This window comes from Manacus candei, unplaced genomic scaffold, assembly GCF_025592945.1.
Source record: "Manacus candei isolate 608988 ecotype Guabito, Panama unplaced genomic scaffold, ASM2559294v1 h1tg000047l, whole genome shotgun sequence".
Classification (NCBI taxonomy): Eukaryota; Metazoa; Chordata; class Aves; order Passeriformes; family Pipridae; genus Manacus; species Manacus candei.
The window spans coordinates 11,189,458-11,217,444 of NW_026138095.1; the positions used below are offsets into that span (position 1 = coordinate 11,189,458).

The window sequence follows — 27,987 nt, forward strand, 5'->3', positions numbered from 1 at the left end:
ACAGGGGCACACTGGCAGCAGAAGAAGGATCAGACCCTTGGCCCTTCCCAGCCTGGCAGGGCCCTCCCAGGCTTTAAATAGCTTTAAACAGCTTTAAACACCCCCGAAGTGCCAGCCCTGCAGATGTCTGCACACACAGATTTACTGTATTCTGGTACTTGAGGAGAAGCCACTGACCTGTCACTTCTCTCCAGCCTCTTCACTCAGCACCAAAATATATTAAAACACCTCCAGGAAGCTCTCCCAGTCCTGCTTCTGAACAGCCTTTTAACTTACACTTGTTTTCCTCCTTCTTATTCACTACAATTTGAATTATAGTATCACTAAGGGACAATCTTTTAGGCTTGGCTGTAGATCTTTGATGCCTTTGTTTCTGCTCAGCCATTTCCAGCCCAACCTGGCCCCCTCTGCTGACACCTCTAAACCTCATTGGAACAACTAATGATGTCAAGCATTAAATGCATTTCTCATGGACAACTGGAGATCTCCAGCGTGTTCCCAGCTCTCCACTGGGATCCACATTCCACATTCCCATCAGCAATTAAAACTCAGCACAGGTCTGGCAGCAAGTTTGTGCAAACCACCTCCCAAACTTGTGGAGTGGGGGATTCCTTATGGATCTGTGCTTTGGGATCCTGGCAGGATCACTGCAGCAGTCTGATGGTGTGTCCTCAGGGCTCTGCAAAGATCAGCTCTGCTCCTAGGGAAGGATGGGGCTGTTTTCCAGGGGCAGCTGCAGAGCACTCCAAGTGGAGGAATTCATGAAACCATGAAAATATAATCACTGAAAGAATCCCTGATAATCATGCCTGTTATCCCAAAGCCATTTATAAAGCAGATTGACTTTCCCTCCAGAAAAACCCTCCCTGGCTTTTAATATCTTAATTTTTTCGTCAAAGTATTTAATGATGGAGAGAACCAACATCCACAATTTATGGGGAAACTGAGTCAGGGGGAGGTGTGAAGCATTCCCTAAGGTCAAACAGCCATCAGGGGCTTAATCCAGAAACAGAAGATGGGTCTTTTGAGCCTTGGGGTGGATCTCTGTGTCCTGGGAGACATTGTTCAGGCGGGCATTTGGGCTTGGATGGGGGGTTGTGTTACATATGGATTATTGCAGAGCTGAAAACAAAGCTCAGGGCAACTCCCTGCAAACAGAAGTTTGTCTTCTGGCCCCTGTGAACCTTCACCAGCCTCGGTAGAGGAAGGAGTGAGGGAAGGGCTGTTGCTGGGCTCGGGGTTTGGGTGGTGATGGCAGGAGGCTCCTGGTGCTCAGGGAGCTCCAAAGGGGTTAATTAGGAATGTGCAACTCTGCTGAGTTGGAAACAAGGCCAAGGCTGATCAGGACAAAGGGGGTGGGAAGATGCAAAAAGACAACTGAGAGGATTCTCAGAAGGTCCCCAAAGGTAACCTACTGCAGGTGTCACAGGAGAATGGGTAGATTATAAGATCCCAAATGACTCTGAGTATTTGAGCATGATGTCCCTTCTCAGACTGACTTGAGAAAGGATTTAGACACTTCAGCACTTTATAAACTTCAACAGGCACCATCTACATCTTTAAGCACATGAAGTACCTACAAGAGCTTCTCCCTGTCTTTCCTGATGTCAGCAGGATTTGCCCCTTAAGTACTGGCTTTTCTTTCCTAATTGGGGCTCAGTTTGAGGTGTGGTTTTGAAGTTGCTATTCCCAACTTCTCTGCTTCCAAATGAAAGCAGAAACCATAAATGACTGTGTTTGAGTGTGTGAAACAGAACAACTTGCATCCTTAGACTGTGAATTCCATACACCCATTTATTTACTTATAATTATAAACAGAGCTCTTCATAAATATTTATAAGGAGGCTCCCAAAGCCCAGCTGAGAAAATAAGTATTATCACCATTTATCAGTTCTCAAACTGAAGCACAGGCAGAGACATGACTTGGCCAACAAAACCAAGCAGGCTGACATCAGACTCAGAGTGGTTGAGGTTGGAATGACCTCTGGAGATCATCTGGTCCAACCCCTCTGCTCAAGCAGGGTCACCTGGAGCAGGTTGCACAGGATCACACCCAGGTAGGTTTGGAATATCCCCAGGGAAGGAGGCCCCACAGCCTCTCTGGGCAGCTATTCTGGGTTTTTCCTCATGTTCAGATGGATCCTCCTGTGTGTCAGTCTGTGCCTGTTGCCCCTTGTCCTGTTGCTGGGCACCACTGAAATCACTCTGGTCCATCCTCTTGGCACCCACCCTTCAGATCCTTACAGACATGGATGAGGTCACCCCTCAGATGCCTCCCCAGCTCCCTCAGCCTTTCCTCAGCAGAGAGATCCTCCAGTCCCCTCATCATCCTCACAGACCTCACTGGACCTTCTCCAGTGGTTCCCTGTCCCTCTCAAACTGGGGAGCCCAGAGCTGGGCACAGCTCTCCAGATGTGCCTCCCCAGGGCAGGAGAGGGGCAGGATGCCCTCCTTGCTCTGCTGGGCACACTGTTCCTCCTGCAGCCCAGGACACAACTGCCCCCCTTGGCCACCAGGCCACACTGCTGGCTCAGGGCCCCTTGCTGTCCCCCAGGGCCCCCAGGGCCTTCTCACAGAGCTGCTCTCCCCTGTGCTGCTGCCTGGGCTTGTTCTTCCCCAGCTTCAGGACCCTGCAGGATTTGCCCTTGCTGAAGCCATGCTGACTATTCCTGATAACCTTTGTTCTTCCACAGATTCATTTTCCATGAGCATTCACATCCGTCAGGGTATGGTGTTCTTTTGGATACCCACAGGATAAATTGTTCCTGCTGTCCCTGAGGGCTGGACCTTCAGCTGGTCAGAGCCTCCTTGCCTCACTGGAGTCCCCTCAGAGCTGGGTTACGTCAGGGGGCACAGCAGGTGACACCAAACTGCAAAGGCAAGACCTTGGCAAGGTGTTAACAGTTTGCTCTTTCCTAATGCCCAGGGTACAGGGTGAACACCACACCAGGAATGGAGGGAAACCGTGCCTTTGCCTTCCCGAGGACATTTGGGATCCTTTGGAAACTGGCAGGTGTCTGTCTGAGCTTCCAAAGAGAGCTCTGTTGAATTTGGAGCAGTTTGGATGGTGGCACAGAAGGTCCCAAGGCAGATGATGTGACTCAGTGGGAGTTCCCATGGCCCAGGGGGGAGGCACCTGTGGGGTTGAGCATTCCAGCCTCATTTAGGGCTGAGAGAAATGACTGCAAACAGAGCTGATCCTGCTTCTGGAACAGCCAGAAAGACAGTGCCAGGACGGATGGCTGGAAGAAACTGCCAGCATCTTGTAAAAAAGTCTGTTGTTTCCTAAAACCAGAAGGAAAAATTATCAGTGTCTGAGACGGAAAAGTTTTGGTCCAAACACCTGTTCCAAAAAAGTGGTGCAGGTTTGAAAAAGCTCAATATGTCAGACAAGGGATTGTCCTGCTTTGCTCTGCCCTGGAGTAGCCTCACCTCAACACTGGGGCAGTTTGGGGGGACACAATGGAAGGAAGAGATTGAGCCATTAGAGAGTGTCCAAAGGAGGGAAGGAGGATGGGGAAGGGCCTTGATTTGAAGGTGTGTGAGGACACTGAGGGCACTTGGTGTGTTCAGCTGGAGGAGCCTGAGGGGAGACCTCAGTGCAGTTCCACCTTCCTGGGCAGGGGCAGAGGAGGGGCAGGGACTGAGCTCTGCTCTGGGGGGACCAGGGACAGCAGCCAGGGAAGGGCTGGAGCTGTGTCAGGGCAGGCTCAGGGTGGATCTCAGCCAAAGGTTCTTCCCCCAGAGGCTGGTTGGGCACTGCCCAGGCTCCCCAGGGCAGTGGGCACAGCCCCAAGGCTGCCAGAGCTCCAGGAGGGTTTGGCTGATCCTCTGGGGCACAGGGGGTGACTCTTGGGGATGGGCCTGTGCAGGGCTGAGGGTTGGACTGGATGATCCTTGTGGGTCCCTTCCAACTCAGCACATTCTGGGATTCTGCCATCCTGTGACATGGACACTGCCTTGCCTGGCTCCTGGAAACATTCCTGCTCTCCTTCTGCTCCCACCAGTTTCACAAGGGAAATCTCTGACAGCTTAATCTTCTCAACAACCCAAACCACTTCCACAGCCACAGAGCTCAGGATAGGAATGGGAAAGTTTGCATTTTTCCCATAATTTATCACCTTTCTCTAGTTCTGTTATTGATGCACCTTTCCCACCTGAGAGCTCTAAGATGTCCTTTTCCCATGCCCTGTTGTCTTCAGGAACTGCCCAGGACAGTCTGGAACCTGTTTTCAGTGGATAGAGGTGCTGCTGTGAAGGAGTTTTAGCTAAATTAATACAATCATATCTAATATCCAATCTATACCCCCTCTGGCAGTTTGAAGCCATTCCCCCTTGTCCTGTCACTCCAGGACCTTGGAAATCATGTCTCTCCATGTTTCTTGTAGATCCTTCAGGTCCTGGAAGGTCACACTTAGGTCACTCCAAAGCTTCTCTTCTCCAGGCTGAACAATCCCAACTCTCCCAGCCTTTCCTCCCAGCAGAGCTGCTCCATCCCTCTGATCCTCTTGGTGCCTCCTCTGGACTCTCTCCAGCAGCTCCATGTCCTCCCTGTGCTGTTCCCCAGGGCTGGAGCAGCTCTGCAGGGGGGTCTCACCTGAGAGGGCAGAGGGGAAGAATCCCCCCCTCCCCTGCAGCCCACACTTCCATTTCCTTCACCTTTTTGCCTTCATCTCTCCCCCTTTCTCCTCTCCTGCCTTTCCTGCTCCTCCCTGGCTCTGTGTTGGAAAGGGAGGAGGGAACCATCCAAATCTGCTCTGTGATCTGCTGAGGTCAAGCCTGATAAATCAGTGAATCTCCTTGAAATGTTTTATGATCTGGGTCTGAAACTGAGGAAAAGGGGAAAGAGGAGTTAGGAGAGAATAGAACAGGAGCAGCAAGTCTCAGAGGGCACAGCAGTGACATTGGAGGGACCCCACCAGCACACACAGCTGCCCTGGCTGGGTCTGTGCTGCTCAGGGTCCATTCCTGCCTGGAAGTGACCTGGTTCCTGGAAGTAGGAGTTGAGCAGCTTTGTCCCTGGGAAGGGAACATTTTCCCATTAGCTTTTCTGAGAGCACACTTTGTTTCTGGCTGGGGTTCATTAAAGGGCTGAGGCTCCTCAGGGCCTCCTTCCCTCCCTCCCTCCTTCCCTCCTGCAGCTGGTGGGAGCAGCCAGGGTGGAGGAATCAGTGCTCAGGGTGGAGGAATCAGTGCTCAGGATGGGGCAGTGGCTGCAGCTCTACAGGAACCTGCCACAGCTCTCAGCTTTCTTTGCTTTTAAGACAATTGTGATGATCATGCTGATGTCATATCTACAGCTCTAATTAATTCATGCTGATGCCATATCTACAGCTCTAATTAATTCATGCTTTGGGGGTTAATCAATGGCTTGCATCACCTGCATATCAATAGTGCAGGTTGTGACATGGTAAAGCTTTGGGATACGTGTGAGCCAGGCTCCATCACACAACCACAGAATCATGGAACATCCTGAGCTGGAAGGGACCCACCAGGATCATCCAGTCCAACTCCTGGCCCTGAACAGACACTCCAACAATCCCACCCTGTCCCTCAGAGCATTGTCCAGACCCTCCTGGAGCTCTGGCAGCCTTGGGGCTGTGCCCACTGCCCTGGGCAGTGCCCAACCAGCCTCTGGGGGAAGAACCTTTTGCTGAGATCCAACCTGAGCCTGCCCTGACACAGCTCCAGTTGTACCTTTGAGTTCTGTCACTGGTCAATTTTTTGGCCATGTCTTTCCTCTCCTTCAATTAACAAACAGAAATCAAGAGACATGAATTCAAGCAGTTCAGCAACACAAAATCTCCCACCAGGAGGTGTTGGGTGTGGAGGATCTCCTGCAGCTTGTGATCCCCATTAGCTGTTGCCTTGGATTTAGAGCCTTTTGGAAGCCATCCCCCACACCTCCATGCCATGGATATGGGCAGGAATCCTTCCCAGGAGCTCAGTTCAGCACAGGATTTGCCACCACTGGTCCAGCAGTGACAGCACAACCCAGCTGAGGTCTGGGCTGATCTGCTGAACTGCCTCCTGAGCCACCCAGTCAGTCACCAAGTCCTTGGGAAGAGTCTGGGAGAGAGCTACAGACCCAATGAGATTTCCCTGCATTCCCCAACCCTCCAGGACCATTGGCACCTCCACCCTGCTCAGCTCTGCTCTCTGCTCCCAGGTTTGACCCTGGCAAGGACCAGCTTCCCCTCCACAGGAAGGTTTAAGGCCAAGGTGATAATCTGCCCCCTTAGGAAGATCATCCTCCTGGCCCATAGTTAAAGTTTATAAAACATAAACTTCTTCTATACTTCTAAAATCTCTGGCAAGCATCCAATATTATCAGGATCCTCTGGGATGCCAAGGTCAGTTTTTCTCACCATTTTAGTGTGGGACACTCTCCAAATCCCAGCTGTGGAGCACCAGGACATGCCTACACTGTCTCCTGCCTGGACTATGAGATAACAAACAAACTCCCTAAGAGCAGCAGACAGGTTTGTTCTACCCCTCACTGGGTATTCTTTCTTGAGTTTTCTTTTCAACACTCCGATGTATTTAATGTTGAATTTCTCCAAAAGAAAAAGACACAGTTGCTGCTCAAAACAAGTTGTGGCTTCAACAAGCTCTCACCTAAAAACAGGATAAAAATAATAGTAGTGAGGGGAAATGTTTTGATTGGTCTGGGAGATTATTTTCTTTATAATCATCAGGCAATTCATAGAATCACAGAATATCCTGGGTTGGAAGGGACCCACGAGGATCATCCAGTCCAACTCCTGGCCCTGCACAGAACACCCCACCAGCCCCACCCTGTCCCTGAGAGCGTTGTCCCCTTCACTTCTGCACCATGTCAACCCCAATTTCTCAGCTTTGCATGAGATCCCCAAAGCTGGAATTAAAGAGCAAGGTCTTCTTGCTGCCTGCTCCTTTTTCCTTGTGGGTTGGGCACAGAGAGGCAAATCCCACACACTCAGAGCTGAATGTCATTGAAACCCAGAATAGAACCAGAACCTCAGTCTCAAAGTACCTGGGGTTTTATTTTGCTCCCCCTGCAAGTTCTTAGGGCACAGAGGGGATGTTGGTCTGGAGTGGCACAGTGTGGTCTCACAGTTCCTGCCCTTGGGTTTATCCTTGTCCCTGGTCCTGGTTTTGGGGGAATGCTGCCCTGGCAGCCAGGCTGTCTCACTGCAAACCACCTCCCCTTCTGCTTTGGGAGCCCAACCCCCCTGCAAACAGCCACAAAACGGGAGGAATTGCATTGGGGTGGGGGCTGTGTGAGCACAGAAGAGCCACAGGACTGCACTGGGGAGAAAAAAAAGCCATTAGGACGAATGACAGGACACATTACCATAAACCACTCAAGAAATCTCTGTTTTCCTCCTAAAACATGCCAGAACACTAAAAAAAAAATAAAAATCCCCAAACCACGCTGGAGTCTAAATTGCTTTCCCTTCCATAGCCAGTCCCTCTGTTTCTCTGAATACTCCATTTCATTCACCTTTTTCAGAGATATTCAGCAGAAGGGGCTGAGCAGAGCACGTTGCTGGGCTCCTGGGGCACAGGAACTCGTTGTGGGTCATTAACATCACCCCTGTCAGAGCTGGGACAGGACTGTCATGTTCAGGAGGTCAACAGCCATAAAACTGTAAAACCAGCAAAATAAACAAACAAACAGCAAACTCGAACTGGGAAGCAGCAAAACAAACCTATATCTCAGACTAGACAGCTTAATGTGCCATTAGCAGTCATTACCAAATCTGGCTGGTTTAATTAGTGTGTGATCTCCTTAATTTCGGAATCCACTCAGTGTTCTTCCTTCTCAGGCTTCCCAATTTGCCACCTGGTCCCCATTTCACACCTCCCTCCTTGGGTAGAGAGTTCATTCCATTAAACTCTCCTTCACCCAGCTCAAATCCTCTCAAACGCTGGAAAAGATCAAACTGGTCCACACCGTGGGGTGAGATCAGAGCCCATTTCCACACCAAGGAAAAGCCAATGAATTAGACTTTGACTGCAGAGAGAGAAAGAGCACAGGATGCATTTTGCTGGCAGGAAACTGGTGCCCAGTGCTGCCATACTGGGACTGAGACCCAGACACAGCAAAAGGCTTTACAAGGTTGGGTCTTATTTTGTTTCTGGTTTCTTGTTGTGATATTCATGTGGGACCATGTGAATGAGATGCTTTTAGAGAGCATCTCATTTTGCTCTTCAGCTTGGGAAGGACTCAGTTGTGCCATCGTAGAATCATGGAATGGTTTGGGTTGGAAGGGACCTTAAAGCTCACCCAGTCCCACCCCCTGCCATGGGCAGGGCCACCTTCCACCAGCCCAGGTTGCTCCAAACCCCGTCCAACCTGGCCTTGGACACTTCCAGGGATGGGGCAGCCACAGCTTCTCTGGGCAACCTGTGCCAGGGCCTCCCCACCCTCACAGGGCAGAATCTCTTCCATATATCTAATCTAAATCCAACATTCAGTTTGAAGCCATTCCTTGACCCAAGTCCCTCTCCAGCTCTCCTGGAGCCCCTTTAGACACTGGAAGGTCTCCCCAGAGCCTTCTCTTCTCCAGATGAACACCCCCAGCTCTCTCAGCCTCACTCCAGAGCAAAGGGGCTCCAGCCCTTGGAGCATCCCCATGGCCTCCTCTGGACTCTCTCCAGCAGCTCCATGTCCTCCCTGTGCTGTTCCCAGGGCTGGAGCAGCTCTGCAGGGGGGTCTCACCTGAGGGGCAGAGGGGCACAATCCCCCCTGCCCTCTGCCCACGCTGTGGGATCAGCCCAGGGCACGGGGGGTTCTGGGCTGGGCCATGTCCAGCCTGTCCCCCACCAGCCCCCCCAGGTCTTTCTCCCAGGGCTGGGCTCAATCCATTCTCTGCCCAGCCGGTGTTTGTGCTTCAGATTAACCCTACCCATGTGCAGGACATTGCTCTTGGCCTTGTTGAACTTCAAGAGGTTCTCCTGGGCCACCTCTCCAGCCTGGCCCAGCCGGGCTGTGCAGCAGCCAGGACTCCCAGTCCAACATGCTGGGTGTCTTTGAGCAGATCCAGAGCCCAGGTGCCTCAGGAGGCAGGAGAATCCTGAGCACACCCACTCCTACAGGCTGTCTGGGAGCACCAGCTCCTGCAGACAGGGATGGTGGGTGAGCTGGGAACCCCCTCAGCTGGGGGTTGGTTTTGTAGCAGCTTCTAATCATCTCTCCCTCAACTCTGGGAGCATTCACTGCTGGCTCTCCTGGCCCACGTGGCTGTGCTTAATTAGCATAATTAGCACATGAGGTTGCTTTGGCCTCTCTGTTGGCTGCAGGATGATAGTTGTGTGGGCACAACGGGCACACACAGACCCCACTATCTGCCCGTCAGCTCAGAAGCAGGGTGGCAGCTCTTGTCACTGTGTCCCCCCTTTGGCAGAAGAGCACAAAGTGTCTGCAGCATCAAAGAGCTCCTGAGGGCTTGTGGGAGCCCAGAGAGATCGTTTATTCCTCGCTCCAAGGTGGGTTTGGCAGACAGGCCTGTGTTTTATGCAGGATGGGCTCTGAGTGCCCCCATCAGCTCCTCCAGCAGACAAAGATCGGCACTGACAGTGGGAGACACAGTGTTTGCTCCGCAGCTGAGGATGTTCTGCTCGGGGTCCTGGCTCAGCAGGAAGCCCTTTATCTGTGCCACTGCCCCGAGGGGCTCGTTAGCACCGGGACCTTCTCAGCAGGCTCCTGCTAATGATCCTTGCCCAGGACAGGAGGCTCCACCAGGGCAGCAAAGGGTTAAGCGTGGTCTCCTGAGCTCCCTTGCCACAGTCCCTGGTGTCTCCTGTGGCAGCAGAGCAGGAACTGGGAACACAGCCAGCTCCTGCTCTGCTTCCCCTCACCCCTCCTGCCCAATTCCCAAGGGAGGATGTGTCGTTTCCTAAGTAGAACGAGGTGTGTGTGTGTTGGGTCTGAAAAGCTCTTCCCTGGTGTGTGAGAGGCTGCTCAGTGCTGGGGCTTAAGCAGCTTGACTGGGGCAAAAATCACGTACAAATTTTTTCCATTTCCAGTTATTTTATGGCTTATCTGGGTGGTGATGTTACGGTGAGGATGTGCATCCCAGACAACCCCCTCCAGAGATCCCTGTCCATGCAGCCCACATCCCTGATGTGCCTTCCCAAGAGGATCCTGCCAGTCTGGGAGCAGAGACACTTTCTCTGTTCCTGCCCCCTGACTGTCCTTCCCAGCCCCTCACTCAGCCTGTCCCTGGGTCAGGCAGTGCCCCAGGAGGCTGCAGGCACAGGGAAGAGTCCTCTGCTGATGGGCAATCACCCCTGTGGGTGCTCTGGCTTTGCAGAGGATTCCAGAGCAGCTCTCACCCACCATTTCAGAGCCCAGCACCATATAGGATGTGCTGACATGTGATACCTGAACATCAGTGCTGTTCCAGCCCCTCAAAATGCAGGATATGCCTGGAAAGGTGTATCCTGTGTGTCTTCCATAGCCTGGGCACTCACACTCTCCTTGGATACCTTCAGTTGTGTGACTGTGAGCAGTTTCCAGAGTCAAACTGAATGTTTTCCTGTGATCAGCCTGTTTTATTTGTCCCAGTTCTTCCTCTGCTCTCTCTTCCCCATTTTTCTCTCTCTTTCCTTAGCCACCCTTTTATGCAATGCCACCGTTTTTCTCTGAAGAACAGTTATTCTTCTGCCCTGGAGTAGAGATTTGCATGGCTGTGCTGACCAGACACTGGGGGAATTGTGCAGTTTTGCAGAATTCCTATTGAAGTTTGGCCTGAATCCCCTTCATGTTTAGCATCTTTTGCTCAGCTCTGGCACTGGGAACTGGGATATGGGATCTAGAGCCTCCCAGGCTCTGGTTCAGGCTGTCCCTGGCAGGGAGCAGGAGCCTTTGAGTTCAGCTCCTTCCCTTGCAGCCTGTTCTCTCTGTTCTGGAAGCACAGATCCCAAGGAGATTAAAGAGCATCAGAACCCAGATCTGCTGCACAAGGCCAAGGGTGATGTGCAGACCTAATTTCACTGAGAATGTATCTGAGACAGATCTGGACAGCTCTGGTAACACACATCTGACCCTGGCAAAGGCATTCACATATCAAGGAATGTTTATCTCTAACCTTAAAGTCCCTGCTGGAGACAATCACTCCTCAGTATTCTCCCTCCACCTGAGCAGAGCAGGCTCTGCCCTCCCTTCTGCTCATACCCTTGAAGCTTGTGGGCTGTGATGAGCCCTCCCTTTGCCCTTAATCACTTTCTCCTAGCCTATATAATTAAATTCCATCAGGTATTGCAGCTAATTTTTGAGGAGCTCCCAAAGAACAAAAGCCAGTTCAGTGGCAGGCGAACAGAACAAATTAATTAGAAGGGGAATATTAGGACCTCTCTAAATTAGATCAGCAAATCTCCAGCAGGAGAAGCTGTGATGCTCCTCCCAGCCTGAGCAGGGAGGAGCAGTGTTCAGAGGCACAGCATCCCTGGGAAGGTGATTAGGGTTGGAGCAGCCCTTGCTGAAGGCCCTCCAAGGTGTCATTTCAAAGCAGGACACGGGGAATTGGTGGCTTTGTGTCTCTCATTAACACCAGCAGGACTCGTGCCATTAAATTCCTTCCCTGTACTTTGGGAATGGCTCCCTGTCATATTCCTGCATATCCAACCCCAATAACAGTGGATGTTACTTGAGTGTAGAGTCCTATTTACAACTTTCCCCCAGGCTGTGGAGATCTTCAGGAGTAAACACTGGGATCATCATTTAAACTCAGAAGTCACTCCCTATAAGCATTCAAAGCCCAGGGCAGCTCCCTGCTCCCTCTGGGAACCTGCAGGGTGGAGAATTGCCAGCACAGACTCCTGTTACTCCATGGGATGAGCAGGTTGTGCCAGGAGCTATGGAAGGGCACTCCATGCCCATAACTGTGGGTATCCCAGGCTGCTCATCCAGCACTGGGAGCACCAACACTGACAGATTTCCCTCTGTTTGCTCCCTGTGGGGCAGGACCAAGTATTGCAAACTGCAACCCAGCAGAGGTAATGAGGAGCTTGCAGGGGGGATGATGGGATGGGGACAAACTGCTGGAACAATTCTTCTTAATTTGGCACAAAGAAGAGGCTTGAAAAACAAACCCAGTCTCATGTATCCTGCCCTCACTCACAGAATCACAGAATGGTTTGGGTTGGACCTTAAAGCCTATCCAGTCCCACCCCCTGCCATGGGCAGGGACACCTTCCACTGGCCCAGGTTGCTCCAAGCCCTGTCCAACCTGGCCTTGGACACTTCCAGGGATGGGGCAGCCACAGCTTCTCTGGGCAACCTGTGCCAGGGCCTCCCAGGGAAGAATTCCTTCCCAATATCCCCTCTAACCCTGACCTCTTTCAGCTTAGAACCATTCCCCTTTGTCCTGTCATTCCATCCCTTGTCCCAAGTCCCTCTCCAGCTCTCTTGGAGCCTCTTTAGGCGCTGGAAGGACCCATGTCAGAAATGTCTGGTTGTTAATGCACCCACACCTCTACCAACCCCCTCTCCCCATTCCAGGACCTGGGAGGCACCTCCTGAGTTGATCAGCTTTCCACACTGTCTGATCTGGGAGGCCCTGGGGGTGCTGCCCAGTGCTGGAGCCATGTCCAAGTGTCCAGAGCCATGTCCAGAGCCATGTCCAGGTGTCCAGAGCCATGTCCAGGTGTCCAGAGCCATGTCCAGAACCGTGTCCAGGTGTCCAGAGCCGTGTCCAGGTGTCCAGAGCCATGTCCAGGTGTCCAGAGCCGTGTCCAGGTGTCCAGAGCCGTGTCTAGGTGGCCCCATAGTGCCAGGGCAGCATTGCTGCTGATGGAGGCACAGCAGGGAGGGTGAGAGCCAGCACTGGGGAGATTAATGGCCAACCAACCACTAACAATTCCTGGACTGAACCCTCTGGCCCACTGACCTTCTGTTGTAAAGGGAAAAAAGCAGCAACAGAAGAGTTTCATGGCAGAAGCAGGTTAGAGCAGGAGTCTGTAGGAACTCACTGGCCTTGTTCACAGAATCCCAGAACATGCTGAGTTGGAAGGGACCCACAAGTTTCATTGAGTCCAACCCTTAGCCCTGGTTGAACATTAGATATGATTGTATTAATTTAACTAAAACTCCTTCACAGCAGCACCTCTATCCACTGAAAGCAGGTTCCAGACTGTCCTGGGCAGTTCCTGAAGACAACAGGGCATGGGAAAAGGACATCTTAGAGCTCTCAGGTGGGAAAGGTGCATCAATAACAGAACTGGGCGAAGGTGACAAATTATGGGAAATGTCAGACACCAAAACACAAACTTTCCCATTCCTATCCTGAGCTTTGTGGCTGTGGAAGTGGTTTGGGTTGGTGAGAAGATGAGGCTGTCAGAGATTTCCCTTGTGATGCTGGTGGGAGCAGGAGGAGAGCAGGAGTGTTTCCAGGAGCCAGGCAAGGCAGCGTCCATGTCACAGGATCCCAGAATATGCCGAGCTGGAAGGGACCCCCAAAGATCATCGAGTCCAACCCTCAGTCCTGCACAGGCCCATCCCCAAGAGTCACCCCCTGTGCCCCAGAGGATCAGCCAAACCCTCCTGGAGCTCTGGCAGCCTTGGGGCTGTGCCCACTGCCCTGGGACGTTGTTGGGTGTAACCCAACGTTTGCCACTCTTCTCTTACCCAGGTTGTTTTTCTCTACAGCTTTAAAAGTGTGGTTGGATTTAGAAAATATCCAGGACAGGTGAAGAGCTGATGTGTCCATGGCCACACCCTGAGGGGACAGGAGCAGGCTGGGGCTCGTTCTGACTCAGTGAGGGCTGTTTGATACCAGGGAAAAAATCCCCTCTGAGAAGAGAGAAGATGGGATGGGGCTTAGAGAGCTGGGCATCTTCCAGGGGGGGTTTCATGCCTGTTCCCACTCGAGGCAGAGCTGTCCCCTGGCACTGGGGAGCAGGGATGATCACAGTCTGCCCATGAACAAAGAGCACCTGGAGCCACTTTCCTTCCCCTGCCCCCTGGGAACAGTGCAGTGCTTCACTGTCACACTGCTCAGCCCCCCTGTCTGCCCTCATCAGTTCTCCTCATTCCCCTTCCCAATAAGGCTCCCTAACAAATTATATTCTGCTGCATCTTTTGAATGAAACATTCCCTTACCTTAACCAGAAAAACAACCCCAGACATGAATAATCAAATCTCCTTTATTGACAAAGCTGTGTTTTTATGGCCTCTGCCCTTCCTGCCCTGAGTGACAGCATCAGTCCCTTCAGAAGGTGATTAAATCTAAGACATACACACAATTATTTCCTCTCCTTCTATCCCTGGTCTTCAAGAGATTTCCTGAGCTCATGTGCTTTAAGAACTCAGATCTTCAGAGTTAATTGAGGCAGCAGCAGGTACATTCCCTTTTACTCTCTTACCCAGAAGGAAAAATCAGTCATCATCATCCTTTTCCCCTGAAAGCCCTTGCACAACGTGTTAATGAGCATGTGGACCATGTATTTCTAAAAATTCTGTTTGTTGAGGAGTAACTTCATAAGCCAAATGCATTTGGGGAATGGATCTGAAGTTTTGGAGCTTCTTTATTCAAGAGGGTTATTGTGAGTGCAGAAATTCTAAACATTTCTGAAATTAATCTCTTCATATGGGATAAAAACTGTGTTTTAAAGGCAGTTAAGTTGCAGGCACCAACCAGCTTCCCTGAGTCATCTCAAGAGATGGCATTACTTGGAAATTAAGGGCTGAAGTTGCAGATTTTGTGCGACACAAAATCCAACACAAGACTAGAAGGTCCTGCAGTTTGATTCCAAGATCATGACATCCCTCCTACCCTCTGGAGACTTTCCCTTTCCAGTGGAATTTTATAACAACATCTTCATCTCCTTCTCAGAAGTGGCTTTCTCCAGTGTGAAGGTTCTTGACATAATTTTCTGTAGCAGAGCAGTAACTCCTTCCTGCTGCTTCCACCTGCTAAATCTGATTACAGAGCCTTGGGAAAGCACTCAACACTTCCCCCTGGTTACTTTTCCATGGAGGTAATTGCTGCTGTTCCCATGGGAAAAGTGTAATTCAGGCAGGAGGGGCTGAAGGAAATACAGTGAACAGGAGAGGCCTGGACTGCAGAGCTGTGGCTGGAGGTGCCCACTGGAATGATGAGTAAAAACATCCACATTGTTGAGTAAATGTCCAGTTCTGGCCACCGAAAAAAAAGCCAAAACCATCAAGAGAAGGAATGGGAAAATCAAATTCTAGAAATAATTACATAAATGTAATAATAATGGTAATGATGATGATGATGATGATAATGATTATAATGATGATGATGATGATGATGGTAATAATAATAATAATAATAATAATAATAATAATAATAATAATAGTAATAATGCAGGAGAAGTGGCCCTGGGTCAGAATAGGACCCTGAATCAGGAGGACACTTATGCACAGGCTTTTCTCCTGCTTATTCACCACTGCAGGAGCTGCCATCAGTCCCCATTATTCCTAATTCCCACCTGAATTCCCAGCACTTATGAGCTGTCCTGGGGAAGCAGAGATTCATCCCTTTCTCTTCACACAGCCAAATGTCTGAGCCGTGGCTGCCTCAGCATCCAGGTCACCTGAGATGCCCGGGGTTACCTGGAGGTACCCGAGGGCACCTGGGGCTCTGCAGCAGCTCTGCCCCAGCTGGTGGGCACCTCAAAGCAAGGCAGAGCACACAATATGTTTTTTGAAGCTGTGGCTCCTTGATGTCCTGTATTGGGAGAAGCTGAAAGGTGTCATAACATCAGTGCTTGGGGCTGCTCTGACAGGGCCTGAAATCCAAGAGGAAAAGGCTCAAGGTGCACCAGGGGAGGCTCAGGTTGGACATCAGGAGGAATTTCTTCCTGCAAAGGGTGGTCAGGCCTTGGCAGGGGCTGCCCAGGGAGGTTTGGAGTGCCCAGCCCTGGAGGTGTCCCAGGAAGGCCTGGCTGTGGCACTGAGTGCTCTGGGCTGGGGACAAGGAGGGGATGGGGCACAGGGGGGATTTGATGATGTTGGAGGTCTTTTCCAACCTGAATGATTCTGGGATTCTGGTATTGCTTTGATCAGGAATAAGCAAGAGACACCCAGTCCCCTACCGAGAGGAGGAGGAGAAGGAGGAGGATTGAACTTGTCACAGCAAGTGAAAATTTTAGCTCTGACAGCAGGGAATGCTCTTTGTGTGTAAGAAAGTGAGCACAGTGTGCCCTGTGCTCTGTCCCCTCTGTGCCCTGGGCTCTGTCCCCTCTGTGCCCTGGGCTCTGTCCCCTCTGTGCCCTGGGCTGTGTCCCCTCTGTGCCCTGGGCTGTGTCCCCTCTGTGCCCTCAGCAGCAAGGGGCAGGGGCAGCAAACAGCCAAGTGGGAGCAAGAGGAGCAGCAGAGCCTTCCCCTGCCCTGTCCTGCTGGGGAGAACTCACGTGCCAGGAAATCCAACCCTGCTGGCAGGAAAAGCAGCCGAGATAGTCGTGAGATAATTAATATGGTTTCTCTAAATGTGTCAACCAAAAGGCTTTATGTGCATCTAAGCTGGCATTTTCTCTGGCTGGAAACTTTTTAATTTCTTCCTTACTGATCTGGGAATTAGTGCTGGGAGAAGGGAAGCAGATTTATGACCACACTTCATAGATACAGCTCTACATCTCCTCCATAGCCAAGGGGTGCTCACCTCGTGTGTGGAGCTGGGAGTGTGTTATTTAAGGTTTTAATGTTCTAATCTAAACACAAGAAGCAGTTACAGCACTGCTCGTGCTCATGGCTCAAATTAATACAGAAAGGCTCATTTATTCTGCCCTTAAAACAGATCTATAGAACTTATTTCCTCACCCTGGGTCTTGGGTGTTGTGCTCATGGTTCCTGTGGCTCCCTGGAGTCACAGTTTGTCCCCAGAGACAGCCTGGCCTGTCAGGCTGGTGCCACCACCGTCCCCAAGAGAGCCAGCCCAGGGTGGGTGGCACACACTGTGCTGCTGGCACAGCCCAGCCCAGCCCAGAGCAGTCAGGGCTAGGCAAGCTCAGCCCAACCCCAAGACCCTTCCCTTCCCTTCCCTTCCCTTCCCTTCCCTTCCCTTCCCTTCCCTTCCCTTCCCTTCCCTTCCCTTCCCTTCCCTTCCCTTCCCTTCCCTTCCCTTCCCTTCCCTTCCCTTCCCTTCCCTTCCCTTCCCTTCCCTTCCCTTCCCTTCCCTTCCCTTCCCTTCCCTTCCCTTCCCTTCCCTTCCCTTCCCTTCCCTTCCCTTCCCTTCCCTTCCCTGCCCTGCCCTGCCCTGCCCTGCCCTGCCCTGCCCTGCCCTGCCCTGCCCTGCCCTGCCCTTCCTTTCCCCCTTCCCCCCCTTCCTCCCTTTCCCTCTTTCTCTTTTATTTTTCCTTTTTTTTTTTTCTTCCTTTTTTCCACCTTTTTTCTGTTCCTTTTCCTCCCTGCTGTTCAGGAAGCAGAAGGGTTGCCAAATCCTGCCCATGTCCCAGCAGAGCAGCAGAGATGCATGCTCTGAAGCCTGAGACATCTCCAGTCCTTCCTCAGCTGGGACTGGCTTTAAGTCCAAAAGGATATTTTTGGATGTCACCAAACTCCCCTGGTCACAGCCCTGCCACCCCCACGGGGTGTGTGCACGAGGGCACTCCCTGCACTCACTGATTGGTGCCACGGGGATAAAGATGGACCATCAGCCCCTCTTGGCAGGGATTAAAAAAGCCCCAGCCTGGTGTTTTCCAGGAGGGAAGAGGCCTGGCCTTGAGCTGGCAGAGAGAAGTTAAAGCTGATTGTTCTGAGCACTGTGGGAGCAGGAGAACACTGAGCTGGTAAAGCTGCAGGAACACGGCTGTGAAAACCTGCAGCATTTAGTGCTGACTGATCTTCCTTGTATAAAATACTTTAAATCAACCTGCAGTAATTTTTTCCTTGCTCTGGCATTCAGCAGGATGATGAAACAGTGCTCAGCCTCAATTATCCAGTTTCCCTGAGAGGGTGTTTTGTGCTGAGCACAAGTGTGTGAGTGCTGGGGATGAGAGAACTGATTCATGGCCTGGGACAGAAATCAGGAGGAACATTTTTCTCCTTCTCTTGAGTCACAGAATCCCAGAATGGTTTGGGTGGGAAGGGACCTTAAAGCCCATCCCATCCCACCCCCTGCCATGGGCAGGGACACCTTCCACCAGCCCAGGTGGCTCCAAGCCCCATCCAACCTGGCCTTGGACACTTCCAGGGATGGGGCAGCCACAGCTTCTCTGGGAAACCTGTGCCAGTTGCCATCACATAAAATGTAGAGAAAAAGCACAAACAAATCAAGGGTGGATTATATCTACAGAGTCACAGAATCACAGAACAGTCTGAGCTGGAAGGGACCCACAAGGATCATCAAAGTCCAACTCCTGGCCCTGCACAGACCCCCCAGCAATCCCACCCTGTCCCTGAGAGTGTTGTCCAGACTCACCCAGTAGCAATCCGTGCTCAGTGAGTGGAAAAAGCCACTGCTAAACCTTGAGGAACCCCAACAGGCTGGGGACTCAGAAACCCAAAATCCCAGTGACAGCAGTCAGTGGTTCCTGTGGGCACTGGGGAGCTGTGCTGCTGCAGCAGTGATGTTCCAGCCCCCACCCCACATGGGACTAATCCTAGACCAGACCTGAGCAGAGCAGGAGGCACAACCAGCTCCCAAAGGGGTGTTCTATGGCAGCCATGTATCCATGTATCCTTTCAGCTCAGGCTGTCCAAAACTGATGGCAAATCACACCTTCATCTGTCTTCCCTGAGCACCCCCTGTGACTGCACAGCTGTGACACAGAAGCAGCTCGAGTTTTTGGATGCCTCTGGCAGTCCTACAAAGTCTGACAGAGCAGGGTTGGATTAGATGGTTGGGAAAAATCCTTCCCTGGGAGGGTGGGGAGGCCCTGGCACAGGTTGCCCAGAGAAGCTGTGGCTGCCCCAGCCCTGGAAGTGTCCAAGGCCAGGTTGGACAGGGCTTGGAGCAACCTGGGATAGTGGAAGGTGTCCCTGCTCATGGCAGGGGGTTGGAACTGAGTGGCCTTTAAGGTCCCTTCCAACCAGTCTGGGATTCTGCAAAGGACAGGATCCATGGAGTCCCTTCCTCCTGCTGTGCTGCACAGGACAGGAGTGACTTTGGGTGGCTTTGAGGGTTTAATGTTTGCTCTTTGGGGACCATCAGAGGATCCTTCAGGACACGTGTCCCTCAGGGTAGCTGTTGATGAGCAGCAGCCCTGTGGGAGCAGAGCTGGTTCAGGTCCTTCAGTAGGTTTTCTGTTCCCCAGAACATGCTTTTGGAGACCTGGAGATGTGCTGGGTTCTATTTTCCTGTCCATTGAATCCTCTCTCTCTGTGAAAGTGCTTTTATTGCAACATCTGAGCAGAATTTGATCTGCTCACTGTGTTTCTGTCATCCCAGATGCACGTGGCTGGTGAGACCCTCTAGCCCTGCAGTCCTGGATTTTTCTTTCACATAGTCATTTTTTAAGTTAAAAGAACCTAAAAGTGCAGTTTCCTGAAGCTTCTCACAGGCTGTTCCAGCTTGCAGGGGGTTCACAGTCAAGGCCAAGTGCTGTAGTTAAGGGAGTAAACAATTAACCACAGGACATGTTCCCTGGATCACTGGAGGGGGGAACCAGCACAGCTTTTAGCTTCACTTTCCAGCTTTTCCAGTGCCAGAGAGATCCATGAGTCTGACCTGGCCTCCTGCAGCTCAGTGCTCTGGGTTTGGCTTGGTCTGCTGGGCAGTAATTGGGCATATTTTTGGCAGGGTTGTTGGTTTGGAGTGATCCAAAGCCCGTGCCAGGAAACTGTTCCCCATTCTGGTGATGTTATGGGAAGTCTTCCAGTCTGAGTCATTTTCCACAAAGTCCAGTTCCTGCCCAATGATTTTCCTTGGAAGTTCCAGTATTCAGTTGTGAGTAGTGAGTTTTTACCTGTCCTGGTTGCAAGGAAGGGTGGAAAGTGGGATGCAAATGCCCTCTGAAAGCTGCTAATGCAGAAGTCACACTGAAATAAATCCAAAGGAAAAGTAAGGATCTCCCAGTTTTCCAGCTGGAATGATCCTCTCGTTCTGTTTTGAACCCAGATTCCCTCTTGGCTCGGGAGTGATCCCAGCCTGAGTTTTTCCATGTTCTCTGGGCAGTCAGCTGTGCAGGAGCCACGTGCTGGTTGGAGGCCAAGGCAGCCCTGGTGACACAGGGTTGCTCATGGTGGGCAGGACTCAGCTCTGTCTGCTCAGGTGGGCACCTGCCCTCCTCCAGAGCCACCACAACACTCTGGGGCACCTGGAGGGAAGGGACCTTAAAGCTCATCCAGTCCCACCCCTGCCAAGTCCTTCCTACTGAAGGGCCTGAACCAGCTCTGCTCCCACAGGGCTGCTGCTCATCAACAGCCACCCTGAGGGACACGTGTCCTGAAGGATCCTCTGATGGTCCCCAAAGAGCAAACATTAAACCCTCAAAGCCACCCAAAGCCACTCCTGTGCTGTGCAGCACAGCAGGAGGAAGGGACTCCATGGATCCTGCTCCTCACAGAATCCCAGACTGGTTTAGGTTGGAAGGGACCTTAAAGAGCCACCCAATCCCACCCCCTGCCATGGGCAGGGACACCTTCCACTGTCCCAGGTTGCTCCAAGCCCGGGATGGGGCAGGCACAGCTGCTCTGGGCAGTGTAGACGATCTAGTTGAGCTCTGCCATGGACAGAGAGCCAGGGGAGGGGAGGGCCAAGGCCACCCCTGCCATCTGTTTAGCACAGGCTGTGGCCAGATGTCCCCATGGGGCTGCTTTGAGCAGGGTCTCTGTGCTCAGCAGTCACGTGGGGTGGAGGACAAGGTGGATGAAGCAGGGAAGGATGTGACAAAGACATGGGGAAGAGGGACATAAAGAAAGATAAGGCAGTTATTTGGAAAGAGGGAGAAATTCTGGATGTGTTGTCACATTTATCCCTCTCTCCAACCCCCTGACAGGAGGGTGGAGCCAGGTGGGGGTCGGGCTCTGCTCCCAGGGAACGAGGGACAGGAGAAGAGGAAATGGCCTCAAGCTGCACCAGGGGAGGTTTAGATTGGATATTAGGGAAAAATTCTCCTTGGAAAGGGTTGTAAAGCACCAAACAGGCTGCTCAGGGCGTTCAAAAACATGTGAATGTGGCACTTGAGGACATGGTTTAGTGGTGAACACAGAGGTGGGGCTGAGTGGGCAGTTGAACTTGGTGATCTTGGAGATCTTTTCCAACCTCTATATTTCTGTGATTCTGGGATTCCTTGGGAACTTGGCTCTGCTCAGCCCACCAGTGTGATTTAAACTCCAGAATATCTGTAGGATATGGAAAAAGCTGATATTCCCTGCACTGACTTGGGCTACATCTTGTTCATGTCTGGCTGGGCAATGCTGGCAGCTCAGCCCAAGTACCACTGAACTCTTCCCAGTTGCTTTTTTTCTTGTCCATTTGCATGTTCAGGATAGACAGGAATGCCAGAAACTTGGTATTTAACCAAAACTCCCAGTGGTGCTGCCCTTCCTGTGCCTTTACTGTGTGTGTGAGAGGTGCCAGCTGGCATCTGAATTTTGGGTTGTTTTGAGAAGGGAAATGGGGATGTTTCAATGGCATCCCTTGGGTGCCCCTTATCATTGTAATCTCTGTTATCTTCACCCCAAGATAAGACCCCAAGATGCCTGACCTGGCTACAAACACTTCCTCCAGTTGTGTAACCCACAGCCATGTCTAACTCCCACCAATTCCTGAATTAGGCTTTCCTCAAACTGAGATGGTTGGGGTGATCCCTGGGCAGCTCCAGGCCCAGGAATTCATCATTTTGGGTCTGGTGCCTCCCCTTGCTTTCAGAGATCCCTGTGTTTGACTGGCAGGACAGACAGAGTGATGCAGAGTCTGCCATGGGCTCAGCAAACACCTCAGAGCCCTTTAGGCAGCTCGTGCCCTTTGCCTTGGTCTGTTGGTATGTGTGAAACGGCTCCAGAAGATCCACTCCAGCTCTGTTATGTGTAAAACAGCTCCAAGAGAGTCACTCCAGCCCTGTTATGTGTCAGGCAGCTCCAAAAGAATCCCTCCAGCCCTGTTATGCGTAAAAGAGCTCCAAGAAAATCACTCCAGCTCTGTTAGGTGTCAAACAGCTCCAGAAGAATCATTCCAGCAGAAATGAGCAGCATCAGGCACAGGGAGCCTGTGGATCCTCCCCTCACCCCACAAAACAAGGGGATTTTTTCTTTTCCCACAGAGATCTGTCTGACAGTAATGTTTGTGCTGAGAAGTTTGGATGTGGGGATTCCTCCCTGGGTCCAGTTTTGTTCTCCCAAGGAGATTTGTGACAAGGATGAGGTCAGATCACTCTGTGTCTTGCAAAAGCCTGTCCAGGCCAGTCCCTGTCTGCCCTTCTGGGGTGATGTAATCTGTGCTCAGCAATAACATTTCCAAGAGGTGGATAACAGCATTTTAGTTCAGCTCTAATAATTCTGTTAAATCAGAGCTGGGCTTGTAATTGCTGTTTGTGGCTGAGGTTGTTCCATATGTGTGTTATGTAGGATGTTATTGTGATGAAATGTTCCCTCTGGATGCCCTCAAGAATTTGCCTTTGTTGTGGGCAGGCCTCTCCTGAGCTCTCTGCCTTTGCTGTGCCCTCACAACCAAGGGAGAGGGGGGAAAGGAGGCAAATTTCAACATGTTCCTGTTTCTGCTGGAAGTTTTAAGTTAAGTGCCCATCTTGCTTTGCTTCAGGAACACAAAGCTTTGCTCGAGTCCTCCTCTTTCCTTTGAAAGGCACAGCCTGGCAGTGTGTGCTGAGTCCCAGGGCTTACAGGAATTACAGCACATGGATCCCAGAGTGAGCCAGAACAGGGAGCAAAAGTGAAGGAAAAGCCTCTTCCAGCGAGGCTCTCGTGGTGCTCCGAAGCAGTGCTTTAAATCTGATCCCAGCCATGAGGAACAGACCTTAGAGGTGCAGAAGCTCTCCAGAAATCCCGTGCTAACACACGGCACACGTGGTTCCATGAGCTCAGGCAGCTGTGGGGAGGGTTGGCTTTGGGAGCAGGGAATGTTGGGAGGCTCCAGGAGCTCGGGCTCGGAGCGGGGTGTGCCATTCCCAGAGCCCCAAACCCTGCAGGCAGTGACCTCTTGGCAAACAGGACATGGAGGGGACAGAGCTGCTGCACTGACCTGCAGGGGGGTGACACTGGTTGGGGATGAGCAGATGGAGCAGCCCTGGGAGAAGGACCTGGGGGGCTGGTGGGGGACAGGCTGGACATGGCCCAGCCCAGAACCCCCCGTGCCCTGGGCTGATCCCACAGCGTGGGCAGAGGGCAGGGGGGGATTGTGCCCCTCTGCCCCTCAGGTGAGACCCCCCTGCAGAGCTGCTCCAGCCCTGGGGAACAGCACAGGGAGGACATGGAGCTGCTGGAGAGAGTCCAGAGGAGGCACCAAGAGGATCAGAGGGATGGAGCAGCTCTGCTGGGAGGAAAGGCTGGGAGAGCTGGGATTGTTCAGCCTGGAGAAGAGAAGCTTTGGGGTGACCTAATTATGGCCTTTCAGTGGGACCTACAGAAAAAATGGAGAGAGACTGTTTCCAAGGGCTTGGAGTGACAGGACAAGGGGGAATGGCTTCAAAGAACCAGAGGGCAGGGTTAGATGGGATATATGGAAGAAATTCTTGGCTGTGAGGGTGGGGAGGCCCTGGCACAGGTTGTCAGAGAAGCTGTGGCTGCCCCTGGATCCCTGGAAGTGTCCAAGGCCAGGTTGGACAGGGCTTGGAGCAACCTGGGCTGGTGGAAGGTGTCCCTGCCCATGGTGGAGGGTGAGACTGGGTGGTTTTTAAGGTCCCTTCCAACCCAAACCATTCTGTGATTCCATGAAAAATCCCTGAAGTCTGAAATAAAATGAATATCACTCCATGTACATGTTTTTCAAGGAACTGGGCAGTTTTTAGCTCTCTCACCGTAGAGCAGAGGGTGACACTGAGCTTCAGCCTATGAGGGAACATCTTGGATATGTTCCAGGGGCTCCTTCCTACCCCATGAGCCAGACACCTCCCTCAGCTCAGCTCAGCTTGTGGCTGAACCCTGGTTTTGGCAGAGCCCATCCCTCCCTCCAGCTCCAGAAGTACTCCCAGCAGCTTGGTGAGGGCACAGGGGTGGGGACAGAAAGGAGGAAAACAGCCCAGAGAACAAACTGGGGATGTTTTGGGTCAGTCTGTGCTCCCACTGCTCTGCCTGAGCTTCTGCAGCTCTGCTGGGGCTGCTGGACATGGGAATCTGGGGAAGGTCCAGGAGAGCTTCACTTCCAATGGGAAACCCCCCAGGCAAGAAGGGATTGTGGCAAAGCCTGTTTGAACAACAACACCCGGGTTTGACCCACCCACAGCCCCCGAGGCACCTTTGAAATCCAGCATTTTGTGAAGGCCAGAGAAAGGAGCACAAGTGAGCAGGAAGAAAAAACCACAGAAAGCAAAAGTAGCATCCTGTAATTTCTCCATAAAACAGGAAAAGTCCTGCTCCTTGAAGTCTGCAAATTCAAGTTTCTCCTGGGAAAACCTCCCTCCTGTTCAAATGCTAATGGCTTGTTATCACAGGGTTGTTTTAATTTAACTACAATGTTCTATAAGCAGGGGAAGAGCAAGGTTCAGAGAGCAAATGGCTGATGAACAATCTTCAATCTGCCAGTAAATGTTTGCTTTTTTTAATATACTTCCCCTTCTTGATCTCTGTTTTAAACAGCTTCTCCAAAGGGACATATAAAAGACAGCTGATTTCAGCTGGAGGTAAAAGCACTTATTTGTGTGGTTCTTTGATCCTTGTTTAAAATAGGGAATTTATGGCAGTTCTGGAGTGCCAGTTGCCAGAGTTTCTGGTCCTGAGAGCACAGAAATTGTTGGTATATGAGCAAAAATTGGCTTACTGGAAAGAAAAAATGCAGCACATTTTCGAAAATTATAGAGAAAATGAAATCAAATTGGGCATTGCAGCCACAAACCATCTCTGCTTCCCAGGAGCAGGAAAATCATCTCATGGAGCACAAATAAATTCCAGGGACTCAGAGGCAAAGGTCTGCCACCCTTTTCCAGGAATGCAACAGCCAGAGTTTGCAAGAGCAAGGGAGCAAGAAGAAAGAAAGAGCCCCTGATCTTTCCCATGGAATTAGAAAATCCTTGTTTCCTTTTTTTCTTCCCAGCCAATTGCTGAGTGGGTGCCTCCAAATATGAAGGGTTTTGCTACCACCTTGCAACTGTAAGAATAAATCTGTCCTCTGTTAACCCTCCCAAACCTAGAGAAACACTTTCTATGTGTTTTGAGGAGTTTACAGGGAGCACTTGGCTGACCTTGACCAGAAAAAAATCCACATGGGAAGGGAGTGGGAAGCTTTTTCTGTTAGATAGGAATAATATTGTCAGGAGTCTCAGCAGCTCCTGCAGGCCATGTGTGAGCTCCTCTGGGGCTCTTCAGCACATTCCTGGGCTGGCACAGCCTGTGCCAGGCTGTCCTGGCCAGGCAGCTCCTGGACAGGGGCTTTGGAGGCAGAACAGGGGGATTCAGCTGAGCCCCCCCTGCAGAGCTGCTCCAGCCCTGGGAACAGCACAGGGAGGACATGGAGCTGCTGGAGAGAGTCCAGAGGAGGCACCAAGAGGATCAGAGGGATGGAGCAGCTCTGCTGGGAGGAAAGGCTGGGAGAGTTGGGATTGTTCAGCCTGGAGAAGAGAAGCTTTGGGGTGACCTAATTGTGACCTTCCAGGACCTGAAGGGACCAACAGGAGAGATGGAGAGAGACTATTTCCTAGGGCCTGGAGTGACAGGACAAGAGGAAAGGCCTCAAACTGCCAGAGAGCAGGGTTAGATGGGACATATGGAAGAAATTCTTGGCTGTGAGGGTGGGGAGGCCCTGGCACAGGTTGCCCAGAGAAGCTGTGGCTGCCCCATCCCTGGAAGTGTCCAAGGCCAGGTTGGATGGGGTTTGGAGCAACCTGGGCTGGTGGAAGGTGTCCCTGCCCATGGCAGGAGGTGGAACTGGATGAGCTTTAAGGTCCCTTCCAACCCAAACCATTCCATGGTTCTGTGACATTTGGGGACCTTGGGGAGTGGTTGGGGTGCTCACCCTCAGATTGTTCATATGCAAGGTGGACTCTGCTGACAGGAGGAATGACCTGCAAAACCAGCACTAACTGCTGGGTACTGGGCTGAGAGTGACTGGCTAAAAGGAAAAGAGGCAAACTTTTCAGACTGAGTAGGTTCCAAAGTCTCTGTCCTGGTAGTGCTGCCAGAGAGTCTGAAAATGGATGAGAACAAACAGCACGTGGTCTCAATCTTTGAAAAATAGGGCTGTAACATCTGTACGTGGCCCCAGGATATTCCCAGCTGGATCCCTGATGCCCACTTGTCCCTGCCCTCTCCTGCTCCAGCACCAGGCTCTGGACCATCAGCCCCTCCAGGCCCCCTGGCTCTGAGCAGTGATACATCACAGCTTGGGCAGAAAGTCATGGAGAAGTGGAGATTTACCGGGGATTGAGCTGCATTCCTGGCCCCTGAGGCCACCTTCCTTCCCTCCCCCTGCACCTATCTTATCTCTGCCTCTCTCTGAAATAAAAGGAATAGAAAAATTAATAACATGAAAAAGGGAGGAGATGATAAAGAGTATCTGAAAAATTATCTCTGTCCTCATTTCAGAGCTTTGCATGGTAACAAGGCGGCAGGAAGCTTTTTTCTTTATTAATGTATTAAAATATTAAAAGGCTGGGTGTCTCTCGAACCTACTCTGTTGTCAGGGGATGAGAAAGCTCCAAAGAAGTCTTTTGAGAAGGCTGTTGCAGTTGAGGAACTGTCCAGGGATGCCCCTCGTGGACCAGAGCAAATCAAAGCTAAAGGACAAAGTTTGCTGTCCTGCTGTTCCTGGGGATGTGGGTGCAGCCTGGACACCTCTGCTTTTGTGCTGAGACAAAAGCTCTGCCAGCAGGAATCCTGTCAGGAGTGGGGCTGGAATGGGAAATGTTCAAAGTCAAAAATCTCTTCTGAATTCCTTTAGCTCCTTAGTCCTGAAGGTCTGAGTGAGACCAGTCCCAAACCTCAAGCTGAGCCTGTGATGAGCCAACTTCCCCAAGACTGGGGGGTTTGCTTTGGCACATCAGTGGTTCCCCTCTCAGATTCTGTTCTTGCCTTGGCAATTATCAAAATGTGCAGTTGTTCTCCATAAATCTTTGCCAGTAAAGCAGTGCTGCTGTAGCTGTTGTGTTCTGTGAGACCCTCAGGTTGGGATGAATAGTGTGACACGTGGTGGGGTCTTGGTGCTCTTCTATGACGGTGACAGCAGGGCTGTATAGCACAAATACAGATATCTATATCCACACAGGTACACTGAATAAAGGTGATTTTGTTTTCTTTTCCTTGACAGGTCACTATGGAAAAGATATTTACCGAAGTGGAGGCCCAGATCTCCATAATTTCATCTCCTCCGGGTTTGTCACATTAGGAAGAGGACACACGAAGGGTACAGTGGAAACCATTTTTTGCTAAATCAAAAGATTGTTTTAAATAAAAAGCTCTAACTCAGCAGTGGGTTCTAAGTGCCCTGAGAGAACAGTGTTGGACTGCAGGTAGTGGGTTTAGTCCAGGAAATATTGCTGCAGGTAAAATACTGTGCTCGGGCAGAACCTTTGAAATCCTTGCAGGGGAGGTGGTGGGGGAGTGCAGAGTCAGACAAATTCCAGATTCCAGATTCCAGATTCCAGATTCTGGACTCTGCCTGTGCAGTTGGACTGTTTATACAGCTTTGTGTTTTCCTGGGTGCATGGTTGCAAACCCCCCTCATTCCTGTCCTCCCAGAGGAAGGGGAGGGATGTACAGCTGGCCCAGGGCAGGCAGTGACCACTTCCAGAGTGTCTCTCTGGAGTTCTTTTGTTTGACTTCTGGGCTTTTATTTTATTTTTTTTTCTGGGGGGGTGAGGGGTGTATGATGAATATTTTATAAAATTCTTTCCTTTTTAGCTCCTGAAACATATATTTTATGTGTTCCTATAACCTGTGATATAATGTACAAACAGGAAAACACAAAAGTATACATATACTGCTCT

The 27,987-nt window shown here is 51.3% G+C and overlaps 1 protein-coding gene and 1 long non-coding RNA gene across 5 annotated transcripts in view; one reads left to right on the forward strand and one right to left on the reverse strand.

Moving 5' to 3' along the window:
* SHISA6 (shisa family member 6) overlaps positions 1 to 27,987 on the forward strand; it is a 448,298-nt gene that overhangs the window by 38,161 nt on the left and 382,150 nt on the right. For both annotated transcript variants that reach the window (XR_007906238.1, XM_051797526.1), the window contains exon 3: positions 27,309 to 27,404. Coding sequence is in view for 1 of the 2 variants with exons in the window: in XM_051797526.1 (XP_051653486.1) it covers positions 27,309 to 27,404 (96 nt within the window). In the remaining variant the exon portion in view is untranslated. The remainder of the gene's footprint in view (positions 1 to 27,308; positions 27,405 to 27,987) is intronic.
* On the reverse strand, positions 1,812 to 13,001 carry LOC127475606 (uncharacterized). 3 transcript variants are annotated; one of them, XR_007906244.1, is made up of 3 exons: positions 12,879 to 13,001; positions 7,487 to 12,778; positions 1,812 to 3,285 (listed from the first exon to the last, which is right to left on the reverse strand). It is a non-coding gene; the product is annotated as an uncharacterized LOC127475606 (long non-coding RNA). The 3 variants fall into 3 exon arrangements; XR_007906245.1 differs by having other exon boundaries at positions 7,487 to 7,631; positions 7,741 to 12,995; XR_007906243.1 differs by having other exon boundaries at positions 7,487 to 12,775; positions 12,879 to 12,978.